The sequence below is a fragment of the Lithobates pipiens genome, unplaced genomic scaffold, assembly GCF_037356315.1.
Source record: "Lithobates pipiens isolate NorthernLeopardFrog02 unplaced genomic scaffold, aLitPip1_a1.2 Scaffold_1, whole genome shotgun sequence".
Lineage (NCBI taxonomy): Eukaryota > Metazoa > Chordata > Amphibia > Anura > Ranidae > Lithobates > Lithobates pipiens.
The window spans coordinates 216,479,267-216,494,818 of NW_027507685.1; the positions used below are offsets into that span (position 1 = coordinate 216,479,267).

The window sequence follows — 15,552 nt, forward strand, 5'->3', positions numbered from 1 at the left end:
CCACCCAGTTCCTAAAGCATACCATGTTCATTTACATTATAAGAACTGCCAGTTTATTTTACAAGACATCTCTTCTCTTTTCCCCCACCAGAGCTCTCCTCCACCACTTTCTGCAAAGGGAAGGACGGAAGACATTGATGCCATTTTGAGTGTTATAGATGATGCCAAGAAGTTTGTCTATATCTCGGTTATGGATTATACCCCCACGGAGGAGTTTAGTGAACCCAAGAGGTAATATTGTCTTTATAATATTTTGTAATGCTACACAGTTTATACTACATAAAGGTAGAAACCAGCCAAATCTGAATGTCCAGAAAACTGGCGTACCAGCCAACCTGCCTTTTCTTTTACTGATATCCTGGCAAAGACTGGGTGCCGGCGTTCTGTCAACAACTGTCCGGCCATCGGATAGTGTCCGCCCCGTACTGCGCAGGCGCATCGCTTGCGCAGTACGGAGGAGAAGGAGACTCCGAAAGTCTCAGAAGAAGGACGCCTGCGCACTGAGTCCAGGTGTAAGCCCAACCATCCAAGTGGACATACGGTAGCACATAGTAACAGGGCCCCTCGCGGGCTCGCCTTGCTTTGCTCGCCGCGCTTAGGGCACGGCCTTGCTTTGCTCGCCACGCTTAGGGCGCGGCCTCGCTTTGCTCGCCACGCTTAGGGCACGGCCTCGCTTTGCTCGCCACGCTTAGGGCACGGCCTCGCTTTGCTCGCCACGCTTAGGGCACGGCCTCGCTTTGCTCGCCACGCTTAGGGCACGGCCTCGCTTTGCTCGCCACGCATCGGGCACGGCCTCGCTTTGCTCGCCACGCATCGGGCACGGCCTCGCTTTGCTCGCCACGCATCGGGCACGGCCTCGCTTTGCTCGCCACGCATTGGGCACGGCCTCGCTTTGCTCGCCACGCATCGGGCACAGCCTCGCTTCACTCTGCTATTTTTTATTCTAACTCTATGTCCACTTGGATGGTGGGGCTTGAACCTGGACTCACGCCGCAGGCACCGTTCATCTTCAGAGACCTTCGGCGTCTCCTTGTCCTCCGTACTGCACAAACACAGTACAAGGTGGACACTATCCGACTGGGGACAGTATTCGTCACATCACCAGCAATCCTGTTGTGTAAAACCCCCTGGCTACTGGAAACCTAATCCTGAACTTGTTTTTCTGTAACCCAGCGATTCCCACCCCCACAGATCTGAATACAGCAATTTATACACATGCTGGGGCCGCTCTGTGCAAATTATGCCGAGCAGCCCTTCCAAATAGAAATATACCCATTATGGCAGTCTTCTGGAGGTATTACACAGGGTGTGGATAGTAGACTATTGCACAAAATGACTGGAAGAGGATGCAGTCCTGTTCAGAACACTCCTCTAAGTATTTTGATTTGGCCGTAAGGATAAAGGAAAATCATATAAAACACAGAATAAAGGTTTTGTGTATATACTGGTGCGCCGAAATTGAAGTAGAAAATTCAGGATGCAATTGGTCCAAAACAAAACCGGACAATAAAAAAAAAAAAAAAAAAGTCTTGTTTGTTTTTTGCATTGATGTCAATGGGCAGGTTTTTGCATTGAAGGCAATGTGATGCGATTTTGGCACTGAACTCAATAGGGGGCGTTTTTGCATTGAAGTCGATGGGATGCAGCATGCCATTATCAACACCTATTTATTTATTTTTCTACTTTCTACTTTTTTTTTTTTTATCTAAAATGCAGATAACCCTATTTTTGGCTGATTATTTTGGGGCATCCCTAGTCGTTTACATATTTTTTTTTTTTAGCATGTTCAGTTCAGAAATGTTCTGCTTTTTTTTAATTTTAATATTTGAAAACCAGCAGAGGGTAAGTTCCGGCTCTTTTTTCAGACATACAAACCATCACATGTAATCACTGGCTGTGAAGAGGTCTTCCTTGGTCGGTCTGTTCAGCCACTTGAATGGCCGGTCTGTGATGACCTCACTCCTGCGTATGTGCAGAGGATTCATATTATCATGGAACAGGGGGAGGTACCGTAAATGTTCGCTGAACAGCGCATGCGTGACTCAGCGCACATTATAGCTGACTGCCAGACAGAAGCCTTTATGACAGAAGAGACCAATAGGGTTTCTATTGTCATAAAACCTCTACCTGTCCTTTTTTTTTTTTTTTAATTCCACTTTAGGTAAAGATTTTGTGTGGGTATCCGTCTATAAAACCAAAGAAATAAAACTGATCAAAACCAATCAATTTTTTTCTAAGGTAACCTGAAGTCCTTTATTGAGTGTTTTTTGGGATAGCTCCAGCAGTTCACAGAATAACTTTACTAGTTTGAACTACTGGGGTTGATTTACTAAAACTGTAGAGTGCAAAATTTGGTGCATTTGTGCATGGCAGCCAATAAGCTTCTAACTTCAATTTATTAAATTTAAGCTTTGAAAAAAAAAACTGGAAGCTGATTAGTTTCGATGCAGAGCTGCTCCAGATTTTAGACTCTCCAGTTTTAGTAAATCCCCCCCCACTGTGTCTTGCAAAGGGGAAGTATGCTCCTCTCTTATCACAGAAGCACGTTCTGGTCTTAGAGCTTTGTGTTTAACAATGACTTAACGTTTTAAGTTTGTAAATTTTGCCTTGATTTCCCCACATTGATGCACAATTTATTTTCCTATTTCAGGTACTGGCCGGAAATTGATAATCATCTAAGGAAAGCAGTTTATGAAAGATATGTATCTGTACGACTGTTGATAAGCTGCTGGGCAAGTTCGAAACCACCGATGTTCCCCTTCTTGAGCTCCTTGGCTGCTCTGAATAGTAGCAAGCCCCATTACAACGTAGAAGTGGTATGTCACCCCAGGAAGGGAGGGGAAGTTATAATGTGACAGCAAGGAGTGCTACTGATAAGGCAGCAACCACCTTTGTTGTTTGTGTGACTTGTGTTTGAACTGATACTTGAGCACAGGTTTGCTATATAAGCACTTGTTCTCCGGAAGATTTAACCCCCTTCATGGCCAGGCCATTTTTTTGCAATCCGGCACTGCGTTATTTTAACTGAAAATTGCGATGATGCAATGATGTACCCAAATAAAATGTATGTCCCCCCCCCCCCCCCCCCTTAATAGAGCTTTCTTATGGTGTATTTGATCACCGCTGCGTTTATTTTTTGTGCTAGATTTTTAGCAAAAAAATATATATATCTTTTACTTTCTGCTATAAAACATATCCAGTAAAAAGAAAATCTAATTTCTATATAAATATAGGCCAATATGTATTCTGCTACATATTTTTGGTAAAAGAAAAATCACAATAAGTGTATATTGATTGGTTTGTGCAAAAGTTTTATAGTGTCTACAAACTATGGGTTATATACTAGAATTTTTAGATATTTTGTTATTCTAGTAATGAAGACAAGCAGCGACTTAAAGCGGGACTGTGAGATTGTGGCAGACATCCTGACACTTTGTGGGAACCAGTGACACTAATACAGTGCTAAAAATACACACTGTCACCTTACTAATCACACTGGCTGAGAAGGTGTTAAACATCTAGGGCGATCAAAGGGTTAAGTGTGTGCCTAGCCAGTATTTTTGTGTGTAGTTTGTGTGGTGTTTTTACTAAGGGAAGTGATTTGGCTTTTTTAAGAAGGATGTCACTCCCCCATCAGGACAGAGCTCTACCCTCTGTCCAACCCCTCTCTATGCTGATCAGTGGGTGCCGGCAGACATCCATTGGCCGGCACCTGCTTATTGGCTTGTGCTGCATCTAATCACAGTACAGCCATGGCCGGAGCACCCCCACCCGTAAGTGGCGGATCTTGTACGGAGTAAGTGATCCGGTGCAGGAGAACCGCTCTGCTGCCGTATGACTAAGTTATGTGGTCGGCTCTCACACCTGCACACCCCCTATGGACTTGACTTGAGCAAGTTTTTTTTTTTTTTTTTTTTTTATTTCTGCTATGGGCCAGTTTATATCTTTGTCATTTACATCACTTGGCATGTAATTATGTATATTCCATACCTGTGGAAGCAGAGAATCGCTGTAGTAGTTGCCCCTACTATAGTGATTGCCGTCCTATGGGTCCCATGCCAAGAAGCTGCCCTGTTGCATGGTAATCAAAGGGGGCACCTCGCTAGACACAGACACCATTAACAGAATACTTTGCATTTTTTTGCAAACATACTCTGATTGGACGAGTTGGTGATCATGACATAACCACCCTTGCTTTGTGTTAATATGCTGTAAGCTTGCTTTCCTTTTTTTTTATTTTTTATTTTTTGTGCCATTGTTTGAACTCTGTCCTTGTTTTTCCAGAAAATTTTTGTGGTTCCTGTATCACCGGAGCAAAAACATATCCCCTTTTCCAGAGTGAATCACAACAAATATATGGTGACTGACAGAGTGGCCTATATAGGTATGTATGCCTAGCAAAAGTTATCACTGCCAGGGTAAAGATGATCATCAACGAGCGCACAAATTTAAAGGGTTCTTTTAATAGTGGTAAAGGGGTCATTCTTCCCAGAATTGACACTGGATATAGTGGTGAAATCCATTTTATCTAGTAGTCTATTATATAGGATGATTCCAATAACTAGCTTTCTGTCACTTTTTTTTTTTTCTCCTCGCTCTTTGACTTTGTACGCGCCACCTCTTATTATTCTGGTCCAGTACAAAATAAATGGAAAAAAAACAGAGTGCAACTTGGATAAGGCCTGGGAGCAAAAAATGCACAGATTTGGCCACTCGAGAAATAAAAGGACCTGATATGGTTTTACCTGCCTGGCATCGAAAGCTAGTTTTACATGAACTGATTTGTTAAAGCGACCTGTTGCTAGTTGCTTGGCTTTGCTGCTCTTTGTATGCAGCTATGACTCCTCCATTCCATATATGATTGTTCTGTGTAAGTGTTAGCTCTTGTACACACGGTCGGAGATTCCGTCGGAATGTTTCCTATCGGACCGTTTTGTCGGATATTCCCACTGTGTGTGGTCTGCATCGGGCTGTTTCTGTCGGAATATCCGACGGACCAATTTTTCCAACTTGCCGGTAAAATTTTCCGACAAAATGCTCCGATCGGACATACTCCGATCATGTGTAGCCTACTCCGACGGACAAAGTGCCACGCATGCTCAGATCAAATTCCTAGACCAAAGCTATTGGCTACTAGCCTGAACGTAGTCCCATCGTAAGGAAATAACATCAACTTCCGACAACTTAGTCTGACCGTGTGTATGCAACATCACTTCCGGACTTCTTCCGGAATTAATCCGTCGGAATTACTCCGACGGATTTGATTGTCGGAATCTCCGACCGTATGTACAAGGGCTTAGAGGGTCAACATGATAGGCAGGCAATTTGCTTTTCCAAAAGAAGGTCTGCAAAAACTGCCTATATTATTTTTTTTAATGAAGAATTATTATTATTATTAGTCACAATTTATATAGCGCCAACAGTTTACGCAGCGCTTTACAATGTATAGGGAGGACAACACAATTACAGTACACTACAAAAGGTACAGGATGGCCCTGCTCCTATAACTTACATTCTAAAGGGAGGGGGTGGTGGTACAAAAGGTAATGGCTGCAGAGAATGATTTGATGGGGGTGGCTTGGGGACAGTTAGGTGGGTGTGGGATAGGCTTCCCTGAATAAATGAGTTTTCAGGGAACTCCTAAAGGTGGACAGGGTAGGGGCTGATATTATTCTTCTTAAAATAGAGTGATACTAAGGTCACTTTAACATTTTTCTGTAAAGGTGAACCTACCTTTGTTCTATCTCCCAAGTTCCCCATTAGTCCTTTAATGTAGTGGGCAACCTCATTACCCAAAAAAGAGATTGGGCACCTGGAGGGACGAAGTCCAGCGGTGCAGGAAAAGCTAAGATTTGCACATTACTTAGCTGCTTGATCTTTTGAATGTTCTGACATCTGAGTAACCTCTTCTTTCATCTTTCATCATAAGCTCAGTCTACCAGGGAGGTGTTGATAGTAGGGGACCCTCCATGTTTTCATGGCGAAGGGGTGACAAAAAAAGGTATTTCTTTTTCATACATCATGGGACACAGAGTCAGGCTAATATTCCTTACCTGCTGGGTTATACTCCATCTCCAGGGGAATGGACACTGGTAGACCAAAGGTCTTTAGATGGGAAGTGATCCCCTATATAACCTCTGCCATACAGGAAGCACTTCAGTTTTTTCAGTGTCTGCAAGATGGATGGCATGGCTTGTTTGAGCTCTGTGAGCTCCAGGTCTCTAGTCCCACAAACTGTTCTTAAATGAATCAAGAAGATTCAAGATCCTGCAAGGTTTTGCCTGTAATGCGGCCTCCAGACGCTGGACCCTGCAAAGTGGAATCCTGGATACTACAGCGCTAAGGCATTCCTGCAGGATGCTGTACAGGTCCAAGGGAGTGGACCCTAAACATGAAAAAGGTACCCAGTCCTTGAAGGTCCTCAAGTGACAGGAACTTGCTGTGACGGGTGAAGATTGGCCTCTTAGTTTCTAAGGTGCCCTGCTCCTGGACAGGTAAGTGAAATGTGTCCCAGTGATTTGTAAAAATCAGTCAAGCTAGCTAGAGGCTGGACACCTATGTGCGACGACCAGACGGGGGAGTTTTGGGCTAGCTGTGGTGTACTTTTTTTGATGGTGCACGACGGTGCGCCATTTTGCCTTCATTCACCAGGGCGCACGTGCGTTCGAAGAGTGCCGCTATTCTCAGCAGTTGTTGTTTGGGGGCCAAGGCGCTGCGGGACTTAGCAGTTTATTTGGCCATGGCGCATGCGGCTTTGCTGCACATGCGCAGTGGCCTTTTTTCTGTTTCAGGCTCTGAACAGACACTTTCAGCGGTTCATTTTTTCCTTACCCGGGTCCCGTGAGTCACCAAGTGTTGCTTGGCAGGCTAAAGGCTTGGCGAGCCCTATTAAAGGGTCTCCCTTCTGAGGTGTTTTAATACTACACCCAAGTACTCTTTTTGTGGCTGGTATATGTCTTCAAAAAAGAGGAGCGGGACTAACACTACAGGGAAGGGCACACGATGTCGTCGGTAGTTACTGATGAACCTAGTAGTATCCCTAGTGTTGTATCCCCTGAAAGACCAGAGGCTTCCAGGCAATCTGAGCCACTGCACCTATCTGGTATTGTGCCTACAGTCAACGCTACTGCTTCACCCTTTATCTCTAAGGATGAACTGTCCTCGGCCCTAGCCGGGTTAGAGCACAGGATTGCTGGCATGATTGCCTCCATCCCGCAGGGCAGCAGGAAGCGTGACAGATCCCCTCTCTGGAGCCTCACAGTCTGGAACAGGAATGGATTGAGGATGGGGCAAGAGCTTAAAGTTTAGGACTCTGTGGAGGAGTCTCCTGGTCTGGAGCAGGAATGGGTTGAGGATGGGGAAGCGCTTAAAGCTCAGGACTCTGTGGAGGGCCCGGCAGATGAGTCTGCTTCCGAGCAATCTGGACAAGAAGATATCCATTTGACGTCTGCCTCTCAGTGGCAGAGGCTTTTGATCCTGAGTCTGACCGAAGTGGTTCGTTTTGCCTTTAAGTTGCCTCTTGCAGAGGTGACTGAGCCCCCCTGGTCCTCTTTGGGATCCCTCTTCAGGCCGCACAGGCTTTCCCCCTACACCCCCTGTTGGAACAGGCGGTGTATGCTGATTGGGAACATCCTGACAGGATTTTTGTTCCTCCTAAGATGTTTTCCCTTTTATATCCCATGGATGAAAAGTTTGTTAAAAAAAGGAGCATGCCCAGCAGTCTCTTCCTGAACCAAGAACTTAACTTGTCTGGTAGATAACCCACAGGGCTTGAAAGACCCTGTTGTCAAGAAATTTGAGTCATTATTAAAGGTTTCCTTTTCTTTGGCCAGTTCAGCTATTCAGCCAGCTGTTGCAGCAATTGATATTTGCCAGTCCGTAAAGGATCAGGTCAAACGGCCTGATGAGTCTAACCAGGAGGATGATCTGCCTGAAAGTAAGACAGATATTTCTCCAGCATTGTGTTTTGCTATTGACGCCTTAAAGGATTCAATACAGTAGGTTTCTCATTTGTCTCTCTCGTCTGTTTATATGCGCAGACTCTTGGGGCTTAAAGAGGAAGTAAACCCTGATGGGTTTACTTCCTCTTTGATTCCCTGCAAAGGTAAAGCATACTAGACTACTATGCATCGCATAGTAGTCCATTATGTGTCACTTACCTGACACAGGAGCCAGCGAAGTCACCGCTGTCCCCTGTAGTCCGGAGCCTCCATCTTCTTGGTGGGTCTCGCTGCTCCGGCGCTGTCATTCGTCGGAGCCGTGATGAAGTCACTCCCGCGCATGCGCACGGGAGCCGCTACTCGCGGCATATCGCCGTTAACTGTGGCGCGCTCAGTGCGCCTGCATGCCGCTGTCTACGGCGCATGCGACAGAGGTGCCTGTCTTTCGGCAAATATCTCCAAAACCGTGTAGGTTTAGGGGATATTTCTTAGACCTACAGGTAAACCTTAATATAGGCTGTGTTTACAACCACTTTAAGAACTGGTCAGGCGAACTTCCTTGTAAAAAGTTATTGGCAGGTTTCCCTTTTCATGGGGAACGTTTATTTGGTGATCATTTGGACAAATAAATCCAAAAGATTTCCGGAGGGAAGAGTTTTCTACTTCCTGTGAAGAATAGCACCAGACATCCCTCGTTTACCTCAGGGACTCCAATCCTCCAATGTCTCCTCGACAAGGCGGTTCTGCCACCAAAAGGGCGCTAGGCTCAGGGGCAAGCTGCAGGGGCATTTTGAGGGTATCCAGAAGAGGAAAAGCCCTGGATTATCCAATGTGCTTATCTCCTCGGGTACGCTTGAGCCTAAACTGGTGGTTGCAGGAACAGATCCTGCGAAAGGATAATCCTTTCTCCCGGTAACTTGTAGAGTAGTGACTACAGATACCAGTCTCTCAGGCTGGGAAGCGACCCTAGAAGGGCACACAGCTAATGGGAAATAGTCAGGGACAGAACAGATCCTGCCCATCAACGTCCTGGAATTACAGGCAGTACGACTGGCCCTATGGTCCTAGACGGTGATGGTTCAGTTTGACAATGCCACTGCAGTGGCCTATATAAACCACCAAGGAGGAACCAGGAGTCCTTTAGCTCTGAAGTAGCTGAACCACATACTTGCCTGGGTAGAGGGACATGTGCCGATTTAGATCGGCTGTCCATATCCCAGGAGTAGAGAACTGGAAGACAGACTTTCTCAGCCGCCAGCAGATCTGCCTGGGGGAATGGTCCCTACACACAGGGGTGTTCCAGGAAATTTTCCAGCATTGGGGATGTCCAAAGGTCGACCTTTTGGCATCCAGGTTCAACAACAAGCTACAGCAATTTGTGTCCCAAACAAGAGATTCTCTGGTAATCTTAGCAGATGCTCTGATAGTTCCATGGAGACAGTACTCCCTGGTTTATGCTTTCCCTCCGATTCCTATCAGGATTCGGAAAGAGGGGGTTCCAGTCATCCTTCCTTTTTGACCCCTCCCACTTGGTGAAAATGGGTGTAGTTTCAGCAAAATAGTAGGCGTGGCTCTAAGGTGGTGTGGCTAGTGTCTGAGATGAACGAGGGACGGAGGGAGAGGGATGGAGGGACAGCAAGGACAGATCCTACACAACAATAGAAATATGTGTATTCTAGAAAGTTTAACAATCAGCAGATAAAGATATTTCAAATGCTGTTAGCACTTCAATCATCCCGGCACCATGGTTGTTATGGTGTCAGGATGATTGAAGCGCATTATTTCTATTATAACATTGTAATATAAAATTAAATCATTCAACTCGCCATAATGCAGAATTAGTGGGATCCCTGAGCGTGTCACTAGCCACATCGCCTGCCACCAGATGCCATCAGGTGTCCCCAGCGGAGTCCCTCCTTACATGCAGCCTGTGTCCCACCAAATGCAGCCTGTGTCACCATCAATTGCAGCAGTATGTGTCACCATATATTGCAGCAACATGTGTCGCCATATATTGCAGCAACATGTGTCGCCATATATTGCAGCAACATGTGTCGCCATATATTGCAGCAGCATGTGTCACCATCAGATTGCAGCAGCGTGTCACCGTCAAATTGCACCCAGGCGCCCCCCTATGGACAGGCCGCCCCTGGCCAATTGGGTTTCATCAATTGATCCTTCAGGCCTACGGTCTGAAACATAAAGCTCCTCCCTTTTAGTGTGAGAGCTCATTGTACCAGGGGTGTAGGAACCTCCTGGGCTTTTCGCCATCAGGTATCTGTGGCTCAGATTTGTAAGGCTGCTACCTTGTCTTCAGTGCATATGTTCACAAAATGTTATCAAGTGGATGTTTGAGAAGCCGAGGATTTAGCTTTCAGCCCGCAGTGTACTGCGAGCTGCCATATAAGTTCTGATGGCTATTGTTTGGCAGGGTGTCTCCCTCCCCTCAAGGCTATTGCTCTGGGATGTCCCAGCAGGTAATGAATATTAGCCTGTCCCATGATGTATGAAAAAGAAAATAGGATTTTTTTCATCATACTTGCCTGTAAAATCCTTTTCTTTGACTACATCATGGGACACAGAGATCCCTCCCCTCTTTTTTGAGGATTCTGTGCTTGCTAAAAAACTGAAGCGCTTCCTGTGTGGGAGGGGTTTTATAGGGGATCACTTCCTGTCTAAAGACCTTTGGTCTGCCAGTGTCCATTCACCTGGAGAGTATAACCCAGCAGGTAATGAATATTAGACTGACTCTGTGTCCCATGATGTACTCAAAGAAAAGGATTTTTCAGGCAACTATGATGAAAAAGATCCTATTTTTCAGGTTCTTGGAAATACGGTATAAATATGTCCATTAATGATTTTAATAGTTATTTGTTGTCTAGGGGATGTGTGTGTGTGTGTTTTTCTCATTAGTTAAGGATACAGACATTTGATTTATGACTTTTTCTTCTCAGGAACCTCCAATTGGTCTGGAGACTATTTCATTCGCACAGCGGGATCGGCACTGGTGGTGAATCAGACCTGCGCCACCAACACCACAAACACTATGCAGAAACAGCTCCACGATGTGTTCATGAGAGACTGGACTTCCAACTACAGCCACCCCATTAAAACAATGATCGGATTTAAAAAGAAGTGCCTCTTCCAATGACCTTTTTGGAGGTGATCAGTACAACACCTAGGAACCCCGGCATGGTTCCTTACAGCAGTGACCACTAGAGATGAGCACACTGATCTGCTGTGTTTGGGATACAACACATAGTGGACATTTGTCCACCTCCTGTGATTCCAGTGGGAATTTTAATTTGATGCCAAAGTTTATTTTTTAATATGGTTTTAGTGGTGTGGGAATGTAGAGGGATATAGTTTATATATAATTAGGTATTTGGCTCCTTGCCTGTAAATGAAAGTTAGATCAAAAAGAAAAACTAATACCAGCTTTTTAGAACAAAACTTTATTGTGAATAGAAACACATTCCCAATCTTTTCCATTTGATGAATATGTTTAAGAAAAAAAAATATTGAAGGGGTTTTTGACCTTTTTTTTCTGCCCTCCACTTGGTCTTTTTCTAGGACTGGAGGCTTCAGCTGAATCCTTAAAATGATTATAAAGGTAGAAGGGTTTTCATTTTCATGCATTATATGCATGAAAATAAAAAGCCTTCTGTGTGAAGCAGCCCCCCTAATACTTACCTGAGCACCCTCTCTATCCAGCAACGTCCATGAGTCCCTCGATCACCGGGACTCTCCCTACTGATTGGCTGTGACACAGCAGCGGCACCATTGGCTCCTGCTGATGTCAATTAGCCAATCAGGAGTGGGCGGGGCCAAACCACAGCTCCATGTCTGAATGAATACACAGAGCTGCAGCTCGGCTCATGTGCCCCCATAGCAAGCTGCTTGCTGTGGGGGCACTCAACAGGAGGAAGGGGCCAGGAGCAGCGAAAAGGAAACCAAGAAGAGGAGGATCTGGGCTGCTCTGTGCAAATCCACTGCACAGAGCAGATAAGTATAACATGTTTGTTATTTTATTTTTTATTTTTTTAAAGAGACTTGACAATCACTTTAAGGCTGCCACACACAGCTCAAATTTTGAAATGTAATCTGTGGGTAGCACTGTTGGCACCACCTAGCTCAACAAAAGTTGATTGTCCTATTCAATTAAAACCGTGCCTACATTCAATCAGATGCAGCCTTTGTTTGGGTATTCTGACAGCTGCTGGTGCCAGCTGTCAATATACAGTAGCCGACAGGGGTTTGTGCTGTTTAGCATGTGTTAAATTTCTCTATATTTTAGTCAACAGGCTGAATGGAAACAAAAATGGATCTGTGTATTTGTCCGTTTAATTTATTTTTCTGCATAAATGGCAACAGGCCTGACTGTACACTTTTTTTTTTTTTTTTTCTTAAGCAAATTCATGTTTGTAAATCTGTTTCAGAATGTCTTACCTTTTTTAGATCCTGCCAGTAACCCCTCTTCTGGTAAATGGTCAGCCTGCCATGTGCTCCGTGAATTTGCCATCAGACTGCCTGTGTAATCTGTGCATGCCTTCTGCACTCTAGATGGGCAGCTGAACACCCAAATGAAGGAGCACATGGCAGATTGTCCACACTGCTGCTAATTGCAAAGCGGTGGCTTAGCATTTCTCACCTGAAATAGGAAATGCTATTACTTGCAGGATCTCGGGTATCCAATCTTTTTCACAAACGACTTGCTTATTAAAACTGAGTACAGTGAGGTGTAATGCCAAACCTAGTGAGGCCTTGCACTACATTGGGAACATTTTTTTTGTTTTTTTTGTTTTGTTTATTCTTTTTCAAGGCTGTTACGTTAGGTGCTATCTTACTATTGTACAGATAGTTTCCTTCCTTGTACTTTATAGAACAAACCTGCTTGTAGTGTAATGGATGATCTGAACAGTTTACAAAACAAGCAGTTCCTCATTGAAACCACAGGTCATTCAGGTCTAATGTAAAAAAAAAAAAAAAGCATTCTTGTAATTTTGACACAGAGCTGGTCTCCTTTTTAAATAAAGTGTTATAGTTTGAAAAATGCTTGTGTTCTTATTTTGATTGTATTAAATATTTTTAACCACTTTAGCCCCGGAGGATTTGGCTGCAAAATGCCAGGGTAATTTTTTGCGAATTGTCGCACGCCCACCATCAAATGTGAGGGGTGGTGTGGCTCTCATTCTGGGCGGACATCATATGACGTCTGGCCATTTAAATAGGGCATGGGCACGATCCGGTGCGCACAATGGGCATGGCCGTTTACCACATGATCAGCTGTGATCCAGTCGCAGCTAATCACAGATGGTACTTCCTCCATGACCACAGCGCATGCGCACAATCAGGAGCACGCCGAGCAGGGATGTCGTGGCAGCTTGTTCCTAAGAACACTCATCACCGAGCATGGTAAACAGCCAATGGCCGGTGGCTGTTTACCACATGATCAGCTGTGATCCATTCACAGCCAATCACAAAATGTAAACACAGACCAGTAACGGTCTGTTACTGACTCTTCTCTCCTCACACCAGTTTCCAGTGTGAGGAGAGAAGAGCCAGGAGCAGTGAGTTACCGATTTCTGTTTGTATTATACTGCACAAGCACAACGCAAATGGAGAACCTGTCACATTGCCCCTACACTCCCCCCCATTGCACCAGTCACCACATCAGTGCCCATAAAGTGCACCTGTCACATCAGAGACTGCCATCAGTGACCGTCAGAGGTGCACCTGTCACCCGTCAGTGACCGTCATCAGTGGTCATCACCTGTCACCTGTCAGTCCCATAAGGTGCACCAGGCACCATCAGAGACTGCCATCAGCGACCGTCATCTGCCCCCCTGTCGCACATCCATCAGCTGCATGTCCAAAAAAGTATATAGTAGCGAGGAGGCATTCCAGATCCTCTCCCTGACTAATGAGAGCAGCAGAGAGTTCTCATCAGATTCCAATGCCAGTTCTGATTTTGATTTAAATTCAGCATTTGAACCAATAGCAGTGGATCAGCAAATTAATCAGAGGCAGAATGGGTCCCTCCTAAAAGGGGAAACCAAGCAGCCGCCAGCCATAGACCCCAGGATCAAATTCCCAGGCCCAGTACCAGCTCTCCCGCCAGCAAAAGACCCAGAGAACAAATGCCCAGGCCTAGCATTATCACCCCTGGGTACCAGCACAGGAATTTCAAATCCCCCCAACTACCAGCACTGGAGTGTCACGTCCCCCAAGAGTCAGAGCCGCTACATGGGTCCCAGATGGTCATACCAACCCAACATGACTGCCTTCCAATTATTCTAATTATTCCCCCTTTCACCGCACAGCCAGGTGCGCAGGCCAATACCCAGAATTTCTCAGAAATGTATTGTTTGTATCTATTTTTGCTTGACACTTTGCTGCAATTTATCATGAACCAGACCAATCTATATGCCCAGCAGCATATTACCAACAACTCCCAATGATCATATGCCCATCCGTTTTGAGTGGAGAGATTTGACTTTGGAGGAGTGCAAATTGTTTATGGGCCTCGCCTTAAACATGAGGCTTACAAAAAAAAATTAAGGCCATGCCTACTGGTCCACCAACCCCATCCACCATAGGCCCATTTATTCTGCCGTATGTCCAGGTCCCGATATGAGATAATAATGCGCTTCCTTCACTTTAGCGACAACACCCAGTGCCCTCCCTGAAATCATCCAAATTATGATAAATTATGTAAATTTTGCCAACTCATAAATTCCCCCCCCCCCCAAAGATTTGCAGAACTCTATGTCCCTGACCAGCATATATGCATAGCTCTAAACTGTCCCTGATTTCGAGGGACTGTTCCTGATTTGGAGTAGTGTCCCTCTGTCCCTCTTTCCTCCTCATTTGTCCCTCATTTTGGTCTGACCTATGTAGATGCATATAAAATGCATGTTTTATCTTTCAAAAAGTGTTTCCCAGTGCTAAACCATTCATCCAAATTCTAAATTGCTGCATTTGTAAATCTTAAAGGCCAATATAAAGGAATACTAGTGGTAAAAAAAAAACCCTAGTGCATTTAATTAAACTTTTTTTTTCAGTTAAGTCTCCTTTAAGGGGGTGTGGCAGGGGGCATGTCCTATGCCTATATACGTTTGCTAGTTGGTGTCCCTCATTCCCATCTCAAAATGTTGGGAGGTATGTATATGTGTGGATGAGTCCCTGGTACCCTTTTTCAGGCTGTCTAGGAATAAAACAATATATTCCTACCAAAAAGGCCAGATACGGAGTAACATTTTATATGCTTTTTGAGAGAGTCACGGGATATCTATATGCATTCCGCATATATGAAGGAAGAGATTCCCAGGGTCCAGCCCCCTAAGTGCCCGGCCTACATGGGCACAACTGGAAAAATTGTATGGGACCTGGCATACCCACTGCTGAACAAAGGTTATCACATATACCTGGAACTCTATTACAACAGCCTGCCCCTTTTCAAACACCTGTACTTTGCTAAAACCCTGGCCTGCGGAACCTCTAGAAAGAAAAGGAAGGGCTTTCCACAATCTATAGTGAACAAAAAATTGCGAAGGAGGGGGGGCAACATTGAGAAGCAACAAATTCATGCCCTTGGAAGGATAGCAGAAAT

General features: G+C 45.0%; 1 protein-coding gene across 3 annotated transcripts in view; it reads left to right on the top strand.

Annotated features, from left to right (window-relative positions):
- Positions 1 to 12,993, top strand: part of PLD3 (phospholipase D family member 3) — an 80,956-nt gene extending 67,963 nt beyond the window's left edge. For all 3 annotated transcript variants that reach the window (XM_077482573.1, XM_077482565.1, XM_077482582.1), the window contains exons 9-12: positions 92 to 231; positions 2,651 to 2,816; positions 4,285 to 4,384; positions 10,895 to 12,993. In XM_077482573.1, the coding sequence (XP_077338699.1) occupies positions 92 to 231; positions 2,651 to 2,816; positions 4,285 to 4,384; positions 10,895 to 11,091 (603 nt within the window). In that variant the 3' untranslated portion in view covers positions 11,092 to 12,993. The remainder of the gene's footprint in view (positions 1 to 91; positions 232 to 2,650; positions 2,817 to 4,284; positions 4,385 to 10,894) is intronic.
- The last annotated feature ends 2,559 nt before the right edge of the window (positions 12,994 to 15,552 follow it).